Source organism: Taeniopygia guttata, chromosome 11, assembly GCF_048771995.1.
Source record: "Taeniopygia guttata chromosome 11, bTaeGut7.mat, whole genome shotgun sequence".
In the NCBI taxonomy this organism is placed as follows: domain Eukaryota; kingdom Metazoa; phylum Chordata; class Aves; order Passeriformes; family Estrildidae; genus Taeniopygia; species Taeniopygia guttata.
In genome coordinates this window covers 19,405,170-19,423,425 of record NC_133036.1, presented here as the reverse complement: position 1 = coordinate 19,423,425, position 18,256 = coordinate 19,405,170, and the positions used below count along the sequence as shown (strand labels likewise).

General features: G+C 44.8%; 1 protein-coding gene and 1 long non-coding RNA gene across 4 annotated transcripts; one reads left to right on the top strand and one right to left on the bottom strand.

Moving 5' to 3' along the window:
- The first annotated feature begins 4,213 nt into the window (after nt 1–4,213).
- On the top strand, nt 4,214–16,493 carry LOC100225286 (fatty acyl-CoA hydrolase precursor, medium chain). Of its 3 annotated transcripts, none has more exons than XM_072934507.1 (14): nt 4,214–4,526; nt 5,965–6,154; nt 8,361–8,505; nt 8,953–9,086; nt 9,421–9,574; nt 10,457–10,558; nt 11,328–11,432; nt 11,558–11,611; nt 12,082–12,222; nt 12,307–12,390; nt 13,378–13,525; nt 13,713–13,844; nt 14,174–14,246; nt 14,666–15,183. In XM_072934507.1, the coding sequence occupies exons 1-14, from the start codon at nt 4,229–4,231 to the stop codon at nt 14,838–14,840; spliced, it is 1,935 nt and encodes a 644-aa protein (XP_072790608.1). In that variant the 5' UTR covers nt 4,214–4,228; the 3' UTR covers nt 14,841–15,183. The 3 variants fall into 3 exon arrangements, with proteins under 3 accessions (XP_072790608.1, XP_072790607.1, XP_072790609.1); XM_072934506.1 differs by having other exon boundaries at nt 5,962–6,154; XM_072934508.1 differs by lacking the exon at nt 11,558–11,611 and having other exon boundaries at nt 5,962–6,154; nt 14,666–16,493.
- Nucleotides 5,679–9,057, bottom strand: LOC121470573 (uncharacterized). The gene is made up of 2 exons (XR_005981631.2): nt 8,919–9,057; nt 5,679–8,637 (listed from the first exon to the last, which is right to left on the bottom strand). It is a non-coding gene; the product is annotated as an uncharacterized lncRNA (long non-coding RNA).
- Nucleotides 16,494–18,256: the final 1,763 nt, after the last annotated feature.

Sequence of the window (18,256 nt, the reverse complement as noted above, 5' to 3'; positions counted from 1 at the left end):
TTTAATTGAATTCTCAGCAGGGGCTGTGATATTTGTCTATTTTTTTCAGCTATTGAAATCCGGACTGGTAGCAGTTTATTACAGTACAAAGAGGCAAAGGTCACCTTGTGGCAGGATTTTTTTCATTGACCTTTGACTTATGCATTATTCACTGATTGAGGGCAAGCTGCAAAATCTCTTAAATTTAATACCAGACGGGATTCAAGAATTGTACTCCCCAGGTATGTAGCACTGTCCTTTTGTGACACAAGTCTGTCACTGAGTGTTGTGGTTTAGAATGGGAAGAAAATTTAGAGAAGTAATATAAAACTTTTTGAGTAACTGACAGTTTTTTAAATTGCTGAGAAGCTGGACATGTTTTTGTGAAGCACACAAAAATAAAAGATAAAAAATCCCAAGAACATTTTGTTTTTCGTAATTGGTGAGGAGGTGGCAGCCTCAGCCCCAGCCTTTGTCTTGGCTGGGCCGGGCTAGTTGGTTCTGTTGTGGGCTGGGTTCTTTTTCTTTTTTTGGGACTGTTTGACAGTTTCTTTTTTATTGGCCCGGCTTTGGTTGGGTTGGATTTTAGTAGTATTAGGTAGGAAGGTGGGAGGAGAGGCTGGGAGCCCTAGCTGGAGCAGGACTGGCCACAGCTGTCAAGATTTTGCTGTTAAGTCCTTTCTCTTTAGCGTGCCTGAGACTAGAGATCTTTGCAGCTTGTGTAGAGTGCAGCTGGAATGGAACACAGAGAAAACTAAAGACTAACTATGAAGCTAATCTTGACACAGCCCAGCTGCAGCTTCTACTGCAAGTTACTGGTGGGTTAGGTGACTATTAGTAAGTTTTAAGTGTAATGTTAATTCTTTTAGTGGTTTAATCTTCTCTCAAGTGAAAGGAACAAGATACAAACATATAAAAGAACAACATAAAGACATTGAAGTCAGTGAAGAAAAAGTTAAGTCTCAGATAAGAGAAAGGAGAAGATGCTTTGATCTTAAGGCTGAAATTTTCTTGTAAGCTGTAGAGAAAAAGCTTTTTTTTTCCATAACATGAAACTATAGGGAGATGAAATTGTTCCAAGTTAATATCAAGCAAAAACCTCCATGCTAAGATAAGCAGATGTTAAAGTAACTGTAATTCCATGAGAAGTATGAACAGAGAAAAAGAAAAAAGTAGTCCTGTACTTCCAAGAAAAGAAGATGTCTGTTCCCAGGGATAAAGATGATTTTAGAAATTGATAATAAGAACTTGTGCTTTTAAACAGTGCTTCTTTAAAACAATACCCCATAAGTCAACATAGCCCATCAACAACCTGTAAAAAGACTTGTAAAAATAGGAAAGACTTCACAATGGCAGGGTTCTCCAGGTGTGGCAAAATTAAGAGCCATAAGAGAACTGTTTTTTCCTCTTGTGGAGAAGTCTCCATAACTTTAGAAAGAGATACTTCTCTCCCTAAGTAAACTAAAAAACTATTTTAAAGGTAGCAAACTAACTAGAAATCTTAAGTCTTGTTTCTTTACATTGTCAGTAAAAAAGAAAAAGTTGTGAGGGGAGAAGTATTCTAAAAAGTTTGTTTTGATTCTTAGTACTTTTTTTCTTTACTAACTTTTAATAAAATTTTCTTTATACCCTTTTAAAGTTTTAAATCTGCTTTACCTTTCTCTTAATCCTATCTCACAGCAAGAAGTAAGTACCTTAGTAATTAACCACACTCATCAACACATTAGTTAAGAAATCTCAAAAATAAAAAATCTAAAATTAACAAACCAAAACCACTACACTGGGGTAAGAGTCTCAACATTTGCAAAGCATATAGGCCATGCTTGCAGATCCACCAAAGTATCTCCACACAAGGCTGTAGGGATTTAAAGTCCCATTTTTTTGTTATCTTACTGTAAGTAGGATTGGCAGAGTTTGCAGAAACTGCTCTGCACACACACTGCTTTCAGAATGGCTGCTTCTCTAGGCCTGTGGATGGGATATGGACTCAGACTTTTTGCAGAGTGGATACTTGAGAGAGAAGTAGTGGGTAGAACAGAGATTGAAGAGAAAAACTTGGAAATTAAAGTAGCAGTGAAGGGGGGAAATAAAAGGAAAGTAAATGGGAAAATATGGAGTCTAGTAAAATCAGCAAAGATCAGGTCATAGAAGATAAATTGGCTTTGGAAATCAAGTTTGTTACAACAAAAGGAGAGAGCAGCAGGTGCTATACTCTACAGCACCTGCAGGATATTTGGCTTTGCAGCAAAGGACCCCTCATGTAGCTCGTGGGTCATGAGTGGGATGAGGCATGAATGCCCACCAGTGTGGGAGTTGAGCCACACCTTGCATGGAAACAGTTCTCCCTTGCCAGGAATCAGAACAGTGCCAGGTAAGAGGAGCCAGTGAGAGAATTCACAGCAGCACCCAAGCAGGCAAACAAGAGTACAGTTTACTCCTGTGCAGTGCTTCTGAGGTGTCTCAGAAATCTTCATCACACAGATAGAGGTAAAAGATAACTTATTCTCAGCTCCATTACTGGTACCTCAGGCTCCTGTGCCATTAATTGCAATAGGCAATGCACACATTTATAATTACTGTAAAGACTGTATATTCAAAGAGCACAAAATACTCCTAGACCTGTTTTATTGACCTTTAGTGTCACTCTTGAGAATCAAGGCAAAAGGTCTGACAGGGAACACCTATTGTGCCACAATTCATTGTTATTCTGCAGCAAAGTTTTAGTCCTCATTGTTTTCTTCCCCATCTGCCAGAGCCCAGTGAGCACTGGCCGTGCCCTCAGCCTCTGGAGCTGCACCCCAGCACAGCCTGGCAGGGCATGCAGGGCACTGGGGCAGAGCTCAGGAGCCACCACAAACACAGCACAGGCTGCAGACACAGCCAGCACTGCTTGGGCTCACCTGCAGGGCTGCCACCAGTTTGCTCTGGGAGCAGCCAGGTTAAAGGTGACTGGGGTTTATCTGCAGGGGCTGTAAATCACTCCTGTGCACCACACGGGGGAAGATTTGGAGTAAGGTACACCAGGAGCATTTGGAGTAAAGTGCTCAAGCACAGCCACTGCACTCAGGGTTAACAGGAGCATAACAGATGTGCTAAACTAATTGAAAGACTGTGAGTCTTGTAAGCCACTGAGCTGTAAAGAGAGGTGTGAGCAGGAATGGATCTGGAGAAATGGAGCACCTCTCCTGTGGAGACAGGCTGAGAGAGATGGGTTGTTCAGCTGGGTCAGGAGAAGGCTCTGGGGACACCTTAGAGCCTCTTGCAGCAGCCCGGGGCAGCCTACAAGAAAAATGGAGAGGGGCATTTGCCAAGGACGTGTAGCAACAGGACAAGGGGGAATGGCTTCAAGCCAGATCAGGTAGCTTTAAATCACACAGACAGAAGAAATTCCTCCCTCTGCGGGTGCTGAGATCTGGCACAAGCTGCCCAGAGCAGCTGTGGCTGCTCCATCCCTGGCAGTGCCCAAGGCCAGCTTGGACAGGAAGGTGTCCCTGCCCATGGCAGAGGTGGCATGAGTAGAACTTTGAGGTTTCTTCCAACCCAAACCATTCTGTCATCATATCCTCTGATTCTTTGAAATGCTGTTTCTGACAACTGAGAAGTCCCATGATCTGAAATTGCACAACTGCCTTTCTGGGGCAAGAGCTACTGAGTCAGGGGGGAAAAAAAGAAAAAGGTAGAGCCTAATGCTTGCATAAAACAAACACAACCTCCTAGTCAATGTGAGCAGAAAATCTCTCCTTTTCATATCATCCTTCAGTTATGGATGTGAAATGTATTGAAATAAATCCTCTGGATTTTCCAGAGGCTTTAGATGTAGAGTTACCACGGAAATTACCACTCACTTAATATTGCTCCCACGTTACAAAAGCTGATAATTCATCTCGTTGTTGTTACTGTATTGCAACACTATTCCAACCAACCCTGAGCACACAGAACTGAGTGACAGGTGTCTCCTGCAGCCTGCAGGAAGAGCTGGATTTTTCTACTATTGGTTATTTTGTCAGAAAATGGGCTTTTCTGAGAATAAAAATCGCTCAGTTTTCCTTCGGTACAAGTACACTTTCCAGGGGTATTGGTTTGGCCGTGGCTCTATGGTGCCCGTCACTCGGGGATGGATCTAACACCAAGTGAAGCAGATGTCAGCAGCTGGAGTCGAGGTGCCCGCGGCCGTGTGCAGTGCAGGGCGAGCAAACCCTGCCCTGGGGCGGCAGCCGGGGGTGCTGCAGCAGCGGGACAGCGCTCGGGAATGCGAGGGGCCTGCGGAGCGATTGGAGCCCGCTGTGCCGGGATTGCGGCGCTGCCGTTCGGGAGGAGCGGCGGGAGGCAGCGGCTCTCCCCGCGGGGCAGGAGGGCCCGGCCCGGCCCGGCCCGGCCCGCAGCGGGCCCGGCCCCGCCCGCCCGGGTGCGCCTTGCGGAAGGGGCCCAGGGCGGGCCGATAAAGGCCGGGCAGCGGCTCGGGGCCAGTGGCACCATGGCAGCTGCGAGGGACACGGCGCTGCTGGCCTGCGTCCTCTTCCTCGGGGGCACGGCGCTGGGGGCCGCAGGTAAACACCGGGGCCACTGCCCCGGGCATGGAGGGCGAGAGGGCACCTGCAGCTGCCTCCCGGGGCCACCGAGAGAGGGCTCAAACCTGGGCAGGGATGGGCTCAAACCGTGGGCAGGGATGGGCTCAAACCCTGGGCAGGGATGGGCACAAACCCTGGGGAGTGACGGGCACAGACTCTGGGCAGGGATGGGCACAGACCCTGGGCAGGGATGGGCTCAAACCCTGGGCAGGGATGGGCACAAACCCTGGGCAGGGATGGGCTCAAATCCTGGGGAGTGATGGGCACAGACCCTGGGAAGGGACGGGCTCAAACCCTGGGCAGGGATGGGCTCAAACCTGGGCACAGATGGGCACAGACCTGGGCAGGGATGGGCACAGACCCTGGGAAGGGATGGGCACAGACCCTGGGAAGGGATGGGCTCAAACCTGGGCAGGGTGTGACACAAACCCTGGGCAGGGTGTGACACAAACCTTAGGCAGGTTGTGACACAAACCCTGGGCAGGGATGGGCACAGACCCTGGGGACACCTAGGCACAACCTTTGGGCAGAGATACACACAAACCCTGGGGACACCTGGGCACAATCTCTTGGCAGAGTTGAACATAAAACCTGGGCTGAGCTGGGCAGAAATCCTGTGCCGAGATGACCAAAAACTCTGGGCAGAGATGGGCACAAACCCTGAGCTGAACAAGGCACACAAACTGAGCTGCAGTAGCAGTAATTTCATTTCAGTTTTTCATCTGCTTTCAGTCATTTGTCTTACTTGCCTTCTTTGCAAATAGCAAAATCAAATCCCTGTCCCAAAACCTTGCCTGCTGAGGCCAAACAGCCACAGTACCACATCTCTAATTTGATGTTTGAACTTTCACACAGATCTTAAAATGATTCTTGCTTAAATGTTAACAGGATTTGTTTGTGCCAGACTATTTTAGCTATGTTAGAAGCTTTATCAAGGGTCTGGAATATAATTTCTCTGATTATTGTCTTTTCTTAATGAGAGCAAACTATCGGGTTTTTACATAACAACCCAGCGCAAAACAAAACATTAAGATCTATGTGCAACCTCCAAAATGTGTGTGGTGAGACAGTGCAAATTACATACCTGAAGGAGATTGTACATACAGACCAATCAAAATGAAGGCTGAAATAATGTCAGCTACAATGATTTAATAAAGGTATAATAAAATGTGTTAGAATAAATTAGTAAATCTAAAATTTAAACAAGTAAACACTAGTAATGAAATTAGTAAAATAAAAGAGTAAAAAAAATAGCAGATTAGAATAGCATACTGTTAAATCTGATGAGAGTTTGTTGAAGCTTTATGTATAAAAACTACTTGTTTAAGGGAACAAAAGGTGTATATTTAAGTAGCAAATCTAGCAATTACTTCCAAACAGAGCAATGATGTGATTTTGTGCTGCTGTCCCACAGGAGAACCAGAAGCGGAGACCAAATATGGGAGAGTCCGAGGCTACCCATTCACAGTGGACACAGCTGAGAGGACTGTAAATGTCTTTTTGGGACTTCCTTTTGCTAAGCCTCCGCTTGGATCCCTGAGGTTTTCTGAACCCCAGCCACCGGAGCCTTGGGAAGGTGTCAGAGATGCCACTTCCTACCCACCAATGTAAGGCCATGATCAAACCACTGAAGCTTTCTAGATGTTATACTCTGTGCACCTCCATGGCACTGATGTGCACACAGGGCCATCCACACAGACACATTCCTTGGTGCCCTCTCGTTGCACCTGCAGCTGTTCCAGTGGATGCATTTCTAAAGACACTCTGTGAGCTGCTCTTTCCCAAAAGCTGCTCTTTCACAGGCATCAGTGATGAACTGAGATGGAGCAGCCCTTTGCAGGCAGTGCTCTGGCTTGGGAGCACTTACCCATCACTTTAAACCTCTGGAGCAGAGACAGAAAGAAGCTGAGGAAATGTTGGAATACAACATCAGGGGGAAATTGCTGAATCAAGTGCTTAAAAGGGCACATAGGAAATGCAAAGCAATCCTAAGCTACCTTGTAAATGTCTCACTCCTGTTGTCCTACTGCACTTGTTGTGTGACTCAAGCCTAATATCTACCATCGCAACGTAAAAAGCTATTGGAGATGTGAAATGATTAATTTACATTTTCATTGAAGTAATTTATAGCCATACTGTAGTAGTTTTGGTTCACCAGTTTGAGATTTCCCAGCCATTGCCCCAGTGAGTTTAGTGGGTTCAGTGCTGGTCAATCATCACTGCACTCAGTAAAATGCACTCACACATTTTCTGCTGTGAGCTAGGACCAGGGGGAAGGCAAAGCAGGCTCAAAACATTAAAAGAATATAAAGAAAAACTTATTAACAGTTACTAAAAGAAAGAGTAATAAGAATCAGAACAAAATTTTCAGGATCCTTCCCCTCTCCTCAGAACCTTTTCTTTCCCAATGACAATGTAAAGAAACAAAACCTTAAATTTCATTTTACCACCTTTAGAATAATCTTTTCTTCAATTCACTTACAGAGAGTAGTTCCTCTTGTTAATGTTATGGAGTCTTCTTCACAAGAAAACAGTTCTCTTGTGGCTCTCTTCATGAATAGCAGCCATCTCTGGAAATCTGCAATCATGAAATCCTTTCCATTTTCCACAAGCTTTTCCCACAGCTGTGGTCATGGGCCATGTCAACTTATGGGGTACTGTTTTAAAGTGACCTATTCAAAGGCAAAGTTTCTCACTATCTATCTCAGAAATCCTCTTCTTCCTGGGGGCACAGGATTTTCATCACTCTTCTCTCCTTCTCTGTTCAAACTTCTCACAGGATCACAGCTACTTTAATATCTGCTTACTTAGTATGGAGGCCTTTGCTCAATATCTACAATTTGAACACTTTTGACTCCCCATACCTTCATGCGTTATAGTGAAAAAGTCTTTTCTCCATAGCTTTACAAGAGGATTTCAGCCCCAGGATCAAGGCATCTCCTCATCCCTCCCATCTGGGACTTCTTCACTGACTTATGTGTCTTCATGTTGCTCCTCCACATTGCCTTTTGTTATTTTCTCTCACATGTGGGAGGATGGAAGCACTGAACAAGTAAACGTCTTGCCCGGGCCTGCTGATGGTCACTGGCATGGCTGGGCTCGGGACCTTGCAGCCAGAGCCGTGGCTGGGGGGGCTGGTGGCTTCTCCTCCCCCTCTACGGGGGTCGTGGCCGAACCTCAACAGTGGCAGAATCTTGGCCGAGCTGGCCCGGCCCGGGGCTGCTCCTGGGGGCGGGTGGATTCGGCTGGGCCCGGGCTGGCAGCACGAAATGGCAGCCACGGCCCAGGCCGGCCTCGGCCCCACGGCTCCCCTGCCCGGGCCAGCCCCGATGGGGTGGGCGCCCCAGGAAAGGGCCACGACCAGGGCTCGACCCCGGCACCTGTGTGCCCACGGGAGCAGAACGAGGAAGTTCCTGCGTTTCCTTTGTCTTTAACACGTGTCCATCACAGAAACATGTACAGATTTCCAGGGGCTAGAAGCTTTGCAGCACTTCCATGAATGCCTCCCGTGCAAGCCACCACACCTTATGTATTTAGTGATATAGTTCTGTGATATCTTGAAACATGCTAAAGTGTATCTACATGTCACTCTGTACTGCAGAGGCTTTATTTTTACAGATCTCACTAATGACTAGTCAAATAAAAAAAACATACTAAAAGCAAAAAAATAGTATGTTTGCAGATGTGACCAATATAGAAGTGTGCTAGAGATTGGTTTCTGGTTGGCACTTTGTTGTGGAAGTACAAAAAAGTTCTCTTCACAGCTTTCTGGTTTTAGTGAATTCTCTTGCTTGTTACTTTCCATTTATTTAGGTGTCTACAAGACCAAGTACAAGGACAGAATATTTCAGATATGATTACCAACAGAAAAGAGAAAGTTCCTCTGCGAGTGTCTGAGGATTGCCTGTACCTAAATGTGTACACACCCGTTTCTACAGGAAAACAGGAGAAGCTGCCTGTAAGCAAAAATCTTATAACACCTTGAGCAAAATTATCTGACAGCCAACAATCAACCTGTGCCATGAGCAGATGTGCAGGGGCACTTTTGTAGTGATGATCAACTCACATGCTTGGCCCCAGCAAATATTAGCTGAAATTGGAAAGAGACACAAAATCCTGTTTTACAAGTAAAATTGTATTGTCATTGTAACTAAGCAGCGCTAGATTTAATCTAAATGATCTGTCCAAAGTCACAGGGCACTGACACAGTGTAGGCACTTAACAAAATCAGTGCCACTTTGTAGACCTGCAGGCCTTAGAATTAGAAGATTTCTGCAATATCTGAAATGTATTCTGAAAGAGTCAGGATTGAAATAGCACAAAATATTATATCTTGGGCTATAATGAGTGTTTATCACCGGGGGCTCTTACCTGTGCTGGGTTGATCCCGTTTTTCTCTTCCCAGGTCTTAGTATGGATCCATGGGGGTGGATTACTTGTTGGAGCAGCTTCATCATATGATGGCTCAGCAATAGCAGCCTTTGACAACGTGGTGGTTGTAACAATTCAGTACAGACTAGGTATTGCTGGATATTTTAGGTAAGTTGGTTGATCTGTTTTGCCAAAGTGATTTCCAAAAGGATGTGTGCAAAGCCTTTGTAAAGAGGAGTGCAGAAGACTTGCTTATGCAAAGAAACATTTCTGAACTGCACCTGCAAGCGTTGGGGACAATTTCCAGTCCCAAGGCAGCTTCCAGATCTGTTCTTGTGGGGCTGCTGCTCCAGTCTCAGGGCTTCCCGAGCCATTCATCTGTCAGTTGTGTAGAGAGGTTCTGTGTAGAGAATGGCAGATGATTGCTCACACCACAGATTGTATTTCCTTCTGCCTCTTTGCCTGCACTGAGCATTTGAACAAAGCTGTTCTGTCCCTGCAGCACTGGTGATGAGCATGCCCGAGGTAACTGGGGATATTTAGACCAAGTAGCAGCTCTTCGGTGGATTCAGGAAAATATCATGCATTTTGGTGGAGATCCAGGATCTGTCACCATCTTTGGAGAGTCTGCAGGAGGAATCAGTGTTTCTGCTCTTGTAAGTTCACAGTAATATGGAACTTGAATTACTTAGAGGATAAAAACCCCTCCATCCATTTTCAGAATCTGCATGAGAAGTCAGTGACAGAAAAGGGATGGTGTTACAGTGACACATCACCTGGGTATTTGAGACAACAATGAGGCAGCAGTACAGCAAAACAATACAGATTTTGAATGATAAATATGTTTAATTTTCATACTCCAAGGTTGTAGTTAAGTAACAGCATGTTTTATCTGCTGAATTGACTTCTGCTTGGTTTGGGTTTTTTTTTCAATGTAAAAAACACACAGTCTAAGCTCATTGAGCAAAGTCCTTTACGAGGAGTTGTGGCTCGTGCCCATTTTCTGTTTGCTTTGACAGCCACTTGTGCAAAGTGATGGAGGTGAATAGTCCTGGTAGCTGATGCAGCCCTGCAGTTTGTGACCCAGTGACTGTGTAACATCTTTACTCCAGCACAGAGCACATTGGCTGTGACGCTGCCCTTGTCCCGTCCCTCCCGCTTTGGTACAGATGACACAGCCCAGCCAGGCTCCATTGTACATGGCACACAAATCCCTGTTTCCTCTGGCCAGAAGCTCTTTCCTGCCCTTCTGCAGCAGAGCAGACTGCCTTGGGCACATTCCCTCTGTACCTGCCTTGCAGGGTGGTGCCAGGAAGCTTTGGAAGCAAAGTGCAGTGGGAGGGGAAAGGCACTGAACTCCTCATCCCTGCGAGTGCTGCCAAAGCACTTTGCACAGCTGGACTATGGTCAGAGGTTACACAAAGTCACTCTTACCACATGGGCTTTCAAAATACTCCAAATGGCCACTGCTGATACTGAAATCCAAAATCCCTGGCTAGAACACAGTGCTTGACATGCTTGTTCTTGCTTTTTCACAGGTCTTATCTCCCCTGGCCAAGGGCTTGTTCCACAAGGCCATTTCAGAGAGTGGCACTGTAACCCTGGGCTTGTTCACTGACCAGCCTAAGGAGGATGCACAAGTGGGTATTACTGGTAATTTTAATTCCTTTTCCCAGGTAGTTCACAGGTGTATCTTAAGCTGTTCTGTCCAAAATATAGAAACATGGTTTCTTCCTTGTGAATCAAAGAAGACACTAAAGACAGTATTTCTGTGTGCAAGCAGTACATGTTTAAGGATGTGTTGCTATTTAAACAGCCAAATATCCACAAAGAGACAAGAAAGAAATGTAAATGAAAAATCTAATATGTAGTGTCTTCAAGAAGAGTCCATTTACACCTTTTGGCTGGAAAATTGTATCAGTTTCTGAATACTCTTCTCTTCCCCTCCTGTTTGATGCTTTTAGTCTGCCAATAAACAAGTTTTTATTTATTTTTTTTTTAATTTGAGAACTATAGGCTTCTACTCCTTTACTACAAGGAACAATTTCCAGAACCTGGAACCTGGGATATAAGAGACAGCTCTCTCTAATGACAGCTCTCTGTTCCCCTGCAGATGGTTTATTCTCTAACTCCTTCATGTCACCCAGCCTCCTCAGCCCAGCCTGTTATTTACCACAATTGTCTTAGAATATTTCTGTATCAAAAAAGGCTGAAGGAAGAGGTTTTCCCTTGCTGCCCAGCTCATGGTGTGAAGGATTGTGAGGGCATCCAGTGCCCTCCCTCTGGAGCTGGGACAAGGCAGGCTCCAGCAGCCCTTGTGCAAGAGCTTTGCCTGCTCCTGCTGGACTCACTGTCTCAGAGCCAGACACAGCAAACGTGTCCAAAACTGTTTGTTCTCACTGCTTGCAGAAAATTGCTGCTGCCTCTGGCTGTGAAAAGTCCAGTTCCGCTGCAATGGTTGAATGCTTGAGAGGAAAAACAGAAGAAGAACTACTACAGATAACACTGAAAATGGTAGGTGAAATGATACTTTGTGCATTTCAATGACACTTCAGACGTTTGCATAACAAAAGCTCTTTGTGGGCCTTAATATTCGAACCTGAAGTGGATGTAAAATGTGACTTTTCTTGGTTTTTCAGGACATGACAGCATTGCAGGTGTGCAATGACACCTTGCCTGAAAATTGCAAACAGGTTCCTGCCCTTCCATTCTGCATGCACTTGGAATCACCTGTGGTTTGCTATTGTGCTCTCCCAGGGCAAGGAAAAGAAAATGGAACAGATGATTCTGGAGAACTGAAAATCAAATCCTATATTATGTCCTGCTTAAAAGTTCTTATCACAATGCTTATGTTCCTATAAAATTTCAATACAGAAGTGGTTTTTCCCCACTGTTCCACACATCCATGCCCATATTGAACTAAGAAAAATGTAAATTCAACATAATAACTTCTGCTTCACAAACAATAGAAATATCTTCAGAGAACCTCCTGCCTAGTGCAGAAAATCAGTCAGAAAAAAAATTTAACATGGCTTGGATAATATTATTTGTTGTATACACATTTGGCTTCAGTTTGGAACCGCAGTAAAAATCTGAACTTCTTTAAGAGGCAGAATGAATGTTTTAATGAAGCTTTCTTTTTCTTTATTCTCTTTTTGTTCAGGATTTTTTTTTGATCAATACTTGTGTAGATGGTGCATTTTTTCCAAAAAGTCCCAAGGAATTGCTATCTGAAAAATCAATGAATGAGGTCCCATACATAATAGGAGTAAATAACTGTGAATTCGGATGGGTAATTCCTATGGTAAGAGAATTATATTGTTGTTATTTAAACATCATTTTGTAAATAGAGGCTGTTTTATTAAGTATGATTCTCTGTATCATACAGGCAATGAAATATCCTTTCGTGGATGGTCTGGATAAAGATGTTGCACGTCAAATTTTAAAGAGCAATTTAGCAAAATTAAATAAGGTAAGAGACCAGTTTCAGAATAACCCATATCCATACAGAATAACCCAGTGCTGCTGCTGTGCTGCTCTGGCTGTTATTACCCCTGGAGGGACACATTTCACAGGGAAATGCCATTGTGCTGGACAGCTCCCTGAATTGGGGCAGACATGGGCACAGATGTGCTGCATTCCTGTTACCTCTAGTGACTGGAAATACTCTCTACATTTCCAGCCTAAATGCCCCTCTTCTTAAAAAGGAGTTCAGTGGCAATCCAGGAGTACCTAAACACAGGTCTCCTGGGACATTTTAGATACCCCCAGGTTGTGCAAGACGTGCAGAGTGCCAGCAGGTATGGCAGGAGACCTATGGGACACAACTCCTAAAGCAGCAGCTGGGCTCTGGAAAGGAAAGCCCGAGAGGTTTGGGGAGCACTGACACCTTTGTTCAGGTTTCTTGAGGTTTTGCTTCCCTGTAATGTACAAATCTCTTGGCTTTGTGGTGCCTTTGTGCTCTCCTGAAACTGCTACCTAGAGAAACACAGATTAAGAGGTAAGAATTAAGGACTCTGGAAGCAGGGCCAGTACTTACAAGGATCATTCCATGACACCAACCTCCACCATGGACTTGGAAATGCAGAGCCCAGGCTTGTTCTGAATGGGAGAAATTATGGTCAGCTACAACAATCAATGGAGTTTATGGAATCCAGCAGGATTTCTGTGCTGTTATGAAGGTGTTTCCACAGTAGAGAGAACAATCAGCATCACTGACTGCTGTTTATCTGAAGGTGGCTGATCCTTTGATCTTGCATCCCTCTTTTCCCTGAGATCACCCGTACCCAGAGCTGTGTAACTGCAATCCTGAGCTCCAAGCCACACTCTGGCACAGCTGAGGGTTTTCTCTGAAAGCTGTTGCTGAGGATTTGCCAGGGATGTGCAGATGCCACACTCACTCACTGCTGTTACTCCTCATAATACTCATCCTTACAAGTACTTTTTCTTGCTGTTTCAGGGCTTTACATCTGAAGTTGTAGACAGAGTGTACCAGGAGTACATGGGGCATGCAGAAAGCCCTGCTCAGGTCCGAGATGGCCTCCTGGATGCAATGGGAGATGTCTACTTTGTCATCTCAGCTGTGGAAGTGGCCAGATACCACAGAGGTAAGCCAGCAGCTTCACAACAGCTGTAGAACTCTGTCTGGGGCTGGTTTGGCCAGTGTGCAGCACTTTTCACTATCCAGAGAACTGGCAGTGTTTTCATTTCACCAAAACAGTTTTTCATGGAAGTTTATCATCTCTGGAGCAGGTATTTTCAGCTCTCAAAGCAGCAGTTTTCTGTATCCTCTAGATGCTGGCAACCCAGTCTACTTCTATGAATTCCAACATCGACCGAGTTCAGTGGAAGGTGTGGTACCAGAGTTTGTAAAAGCAGATCACGGAGCTGAGATTGCCTTTGTCTTTGGAAAGCCATTCTTAGCAGGTGTTGTACCCATGCTTACTTCTTATTCCTTTCAGAACCTCATTATTACTCATTTCAGTTACTGCAGGGCTTTAGAACAGAATTTCTCTCTTTGAAGCATTATAAACAATATATTTACATAAGTATAACTTATAGATCATAAGCATTATAATGAGCATCAACATTTTCTGTCTTCACTAGTAGATACTTTTCATTACATCATTCATCTGCAGGTCTCTCCTAGGAAAAACTCCCAACAGCTCAGGGCAACCAGGAGAAGTGTTGCAATTGATATAACTGATACTAATTATTTCCTTTCTAATGTGGCTGTTTCATCTCTCCCTTTGCAGGAGGTGCTACAAAAGAAGAAGATAAACTGAGCAGAACTGTCATGAGATACTGGACCAACTTTGCTAAAAACGGGTGAGAATCACAATGCTAGTTGCAGCTCAAGTTTAGTCTGTGCTGCCCAGAACATACTTACCTGCCTGAAGCACTACTTATATGGTGGTTCCTAGAAATTTGGCAGAATTTAAGTTAAATATTGAAGCAATTTCTCTTCTTAATGATCTTTTAAAAGAACCTGCAGACACGAGGCAATAAAAAATCTAAGAGCAGTTACTCCATCTGCAATGGAGGTTTAGATCTCAAATTAATGGCAACTCTTAGACTTTTGCTGTTCCACTGATGAGCATTTTCATAAAATACTGTCCATTTATTCAGGTACCAGAATCACATCATCTGGGCTCATCTCTTGGTTTTCTGAAATGCTCTGAACCTGAGCAGTCAGAGAGCAATGGATTGGCAAACAGAGAGCTAACTTTTCCTTCTATTATTTCCAGAAATCCCAACGGAGAGGGCTTGGTCCATTGGCCCCTGTATGACCTGGAGGAAAAATACCTGGGAATAGACCTGGAGCAAAAGGCAGCAGAGAAACTGAAAGAACATAGAATGCAGTTTTGGCAACAGCTCATGAAACAAAGCCAGACTGGAAGGACAAAACACACCGATTTATAAGAGCTGTGGAGGGTACAGTTTGCTTTTAAAACCCAAGGGAAAGTCAAACAAACCGAGTTTGTCAGGATACAGAGTAACAATCCCTTCTAACTCACTCTTATGTAATCTGCTCCCCTAATCACAGTGAAGGGAGAGAAACAAGGGGCATTTGGAATGTTTGTCAGACTGAAAATCACTATTTCATGAATCAAGCAGAAAAAAAACCCCACAATGTTTCCAGGTCCAGACAGACCATGGTACCTGCTCAGGGCATATCAAAAGTGAATAATGACATGGGAATGGGCAAATGAATTGAAATCTGTAAGAAATTATCTATACAGAACATGCCATAAGTGTCAGAGTATTTTATATGCTTATTGCCTTCTTCTTTCAGAGGAGCATGGTCAGTTGCCTTCCTAGAGACTCTTTCTGCTTCCTTTAACTGGAAATAGCCTGAAGGCAGCAGAGCAGCCATCAAATCACTTCTGCACGTCGTTGGCTCAGCACCACCAGGGGGGAGATCTGTTGACATGCAGAATGTGCACCCCCAGCCTCCCACAGCTGGGGAATGGGTCAGGGCACACAGGGAGGGAAGTGGCTTTTTTGCCAAGTTACATGGAAGCAGACACAAATGAACAATGTGGGAATCCAGGAAAGCAGGAGAGCTCTCCTCATGAGCACAAACAAACAAACAGCCCTACTCCAACCACCCCTTTACCTGGTGCCCAGCTCCCACATCCCACAGCACCCAGGGGGCTCTCACAGGGACAGCCCAAGCTCCTGCTGCAGGTGTTGACTCTTTGTAGGTGTCGTCTTCTTCCTCCTCACCTCTGGCTTGACTTGCATTTGCACACCTGTGGATCTCAAGCAGTGTCATCTGTGCTACCTGGCCACCCCCTTTTGTGCATTTTCCACAACTTGTGAAGAACACCAGTTGTGGCAATTAGTAACAGCTCATTGCAGCAAGCATACTGCCAGTTCTGTCACACATTTCTTACCCCTTCCCTTGTTTTGGTCTGACACAGCCTTTATGCCCATTAGTGGTGTGTTTGTTGAATCAATGTGTCTGTCCTTGTACATTCACAAAAATCATTATCCTAACAAGACAGAAGAAGTGCCGTGTCTTTGGGAATGCAAAGCCGTAAGTACAAGTCCTGGGTAGAAGGGAGGTCTCTCATTAGGCACACATGATAACAAAGTCATTTCTGACTGTGGGAGAGGAAGTGTTCTGTCCATCTCTGGATTTCAAACCCCAGACATAAAGACTGGCACGCTGTCAAAGAGCTGGGAAAGGAATAACACCATGGCCACACTGAATAGGCTACATTTAAACAGCAGATACTTCCATTATGTTAATTTTATTTTATTCATTATATATTAATTTTATTTCATGGCTTTAGTATTCATGATCACTTGGTTCAGATTCCCAGCTGCACCTATAGTTGAAGAAATTGTTAGCAGCATATTTACTGATACTATTCAGCAAGCACAGCTGCTGTTCTGTTCTTCACATTCTGTCAAAAAAAAGCCTTAATCTTTTTTTGAAGTTAATTTCTATTGTCCATTATTACAAAATTGCCTTTCCAAGGTGGTCACCAAGTATGTTTGTCCTGTGCCAGTCCTGCTTCTCAGATCATCTCGTTGCTAAGTGTGAAATTTGCAAATTTGAATTGAGATAGCATGTTCTTTGCTGTTTGATCTTTGTAACCTGCACACCTGATCAGCAAGGAGGGAGATTTAATCTGTGAAACAGAGCGGCCAACAAGCTCTAAGTGATGTCCAGCTGTAGAAACACAAACTCCTGGCCAGCAGCACTGCCCTGTTTAGGTTTGGGGCTGGACGTGTTGCAATGACCTCAGCCCCTGGGGAGGCTCACAAAGCTCTATGTGCCTCCCTTGAGCTGCTTGGCCTAAAGGAAGCTGTGAGCAGCGAGGTGCAGTGTGCATGCCAGCTCCAGCAGCTCTGTGGCACTGGAGTCCTGGGCTGACAGACTGGGACCTTCACTTACCACGTTCCACTTAGTGCTGCAGGCATCTCACTGCTCAGGAGCTGGGCTGTGGGAGGCTCAGGCCAATGAGCTGCCTAGAGCCAGGAGTTTCAAACTTCCTATATAAGAAGGGTCTCAACAATAAAGCTCAACAGTTTGTCACATGGAGTCCGGGTGTGCATGTGTCTGCCTGTCTGTCTGCCTGTCTGTGTGTCTGTGTGTCATCCCTGTCTCTGACCACCGACCCCAAGGAACATGAGGATTCCAGTGTAATAGAGCTCCACCTGTCAGAGCCTGCCCATGGCCCAGGTGCCCAGGACACCCATCCTGCAGCCAGTGAGGACATGGATGGCCCAGGTGCCCAGGACACCCATCCTGCAGCCAGTGAGGACATGGATGGCCCAGGTGCCCAGGACACCCATCCTGCAGCCAGTGAGGACATGGTGATGGCAGTGGCTGGTTCAGCTCCTGTGTTCCAGCCCTTCTACATGAATGTTGTGGATGAGGAAGACTACATGGGTTTCCTTGACACAGATCATGCAGATAAGCTACTGAAGGAGTATCAGCAGAGAGAGGGTGTTGATTTGGAGCAGATGATGTCAGAAAGGTGAGAACAGGTCTGGATTTCATGGTGAAACTGAAGGAATTGTGTGGTTTCCTGTGTGCTGACTGAGAATCTAAATGGGACTCTTACTAAACCTGAATGATGTTGTCTGGAAGCTCCTTTAGGAACTGTTGGGGTGCTGTGCAGGAAGGACAGGACAGTGCACCCAGAGCTGCCAAATGTGGAGTTACTCAGAGATGGTTTTAGCTCAGCTGTTTCTGAGGGACTGAGCAGTGTTCATGGGCTCCAGGTGGTGCAATGGATGGTTAATCTCTGAAACAAGATCTGTGTCAAATGGCATGACTTTATGTCATGGCATTTTGCCCTTTTTTCTTTACAGGGCTAAAGCTTTCTTACACTTCAGTTGCATTTTTAGGAGTTTAATTCTTTTAGGGATTTTGGCTAGAGAGCTGGCTGAGGGTAAGACACCTGAAGGTTTAGTAAAGGTTGCCTGAAAAACAGTCATTGAGTGTGGTTACTGAAAATATTTTCTTAGTATAAGTATTTTTACTTAACTTAGGTGGTCACAGTGAGGACTTTCAGCCACTTGTGCCTGGATTGTGGACAGCATTGAATTTGTTTCCAGCTAAAGCTGCTGTCAGCTGCAGAATTTGCATAGAAGACTTCTCAGCAGTGTTGATTTTGGTTGACCTTTAGAAAACTGTAGAACTTTAACTATGCTCAATTCAAAATTGAAAAAGACAACATCATAATTATAAAAGCACAAAAATGTTAGAGAAGTTATTATGGGTTTTGATGAAATACAGCAGGCATTTGGTGGATTTGAGTCCCATGTGATAGTTGAAAGCTCTGTTAGTAATTGTAAGTCACCAGAAACCAAAGAAC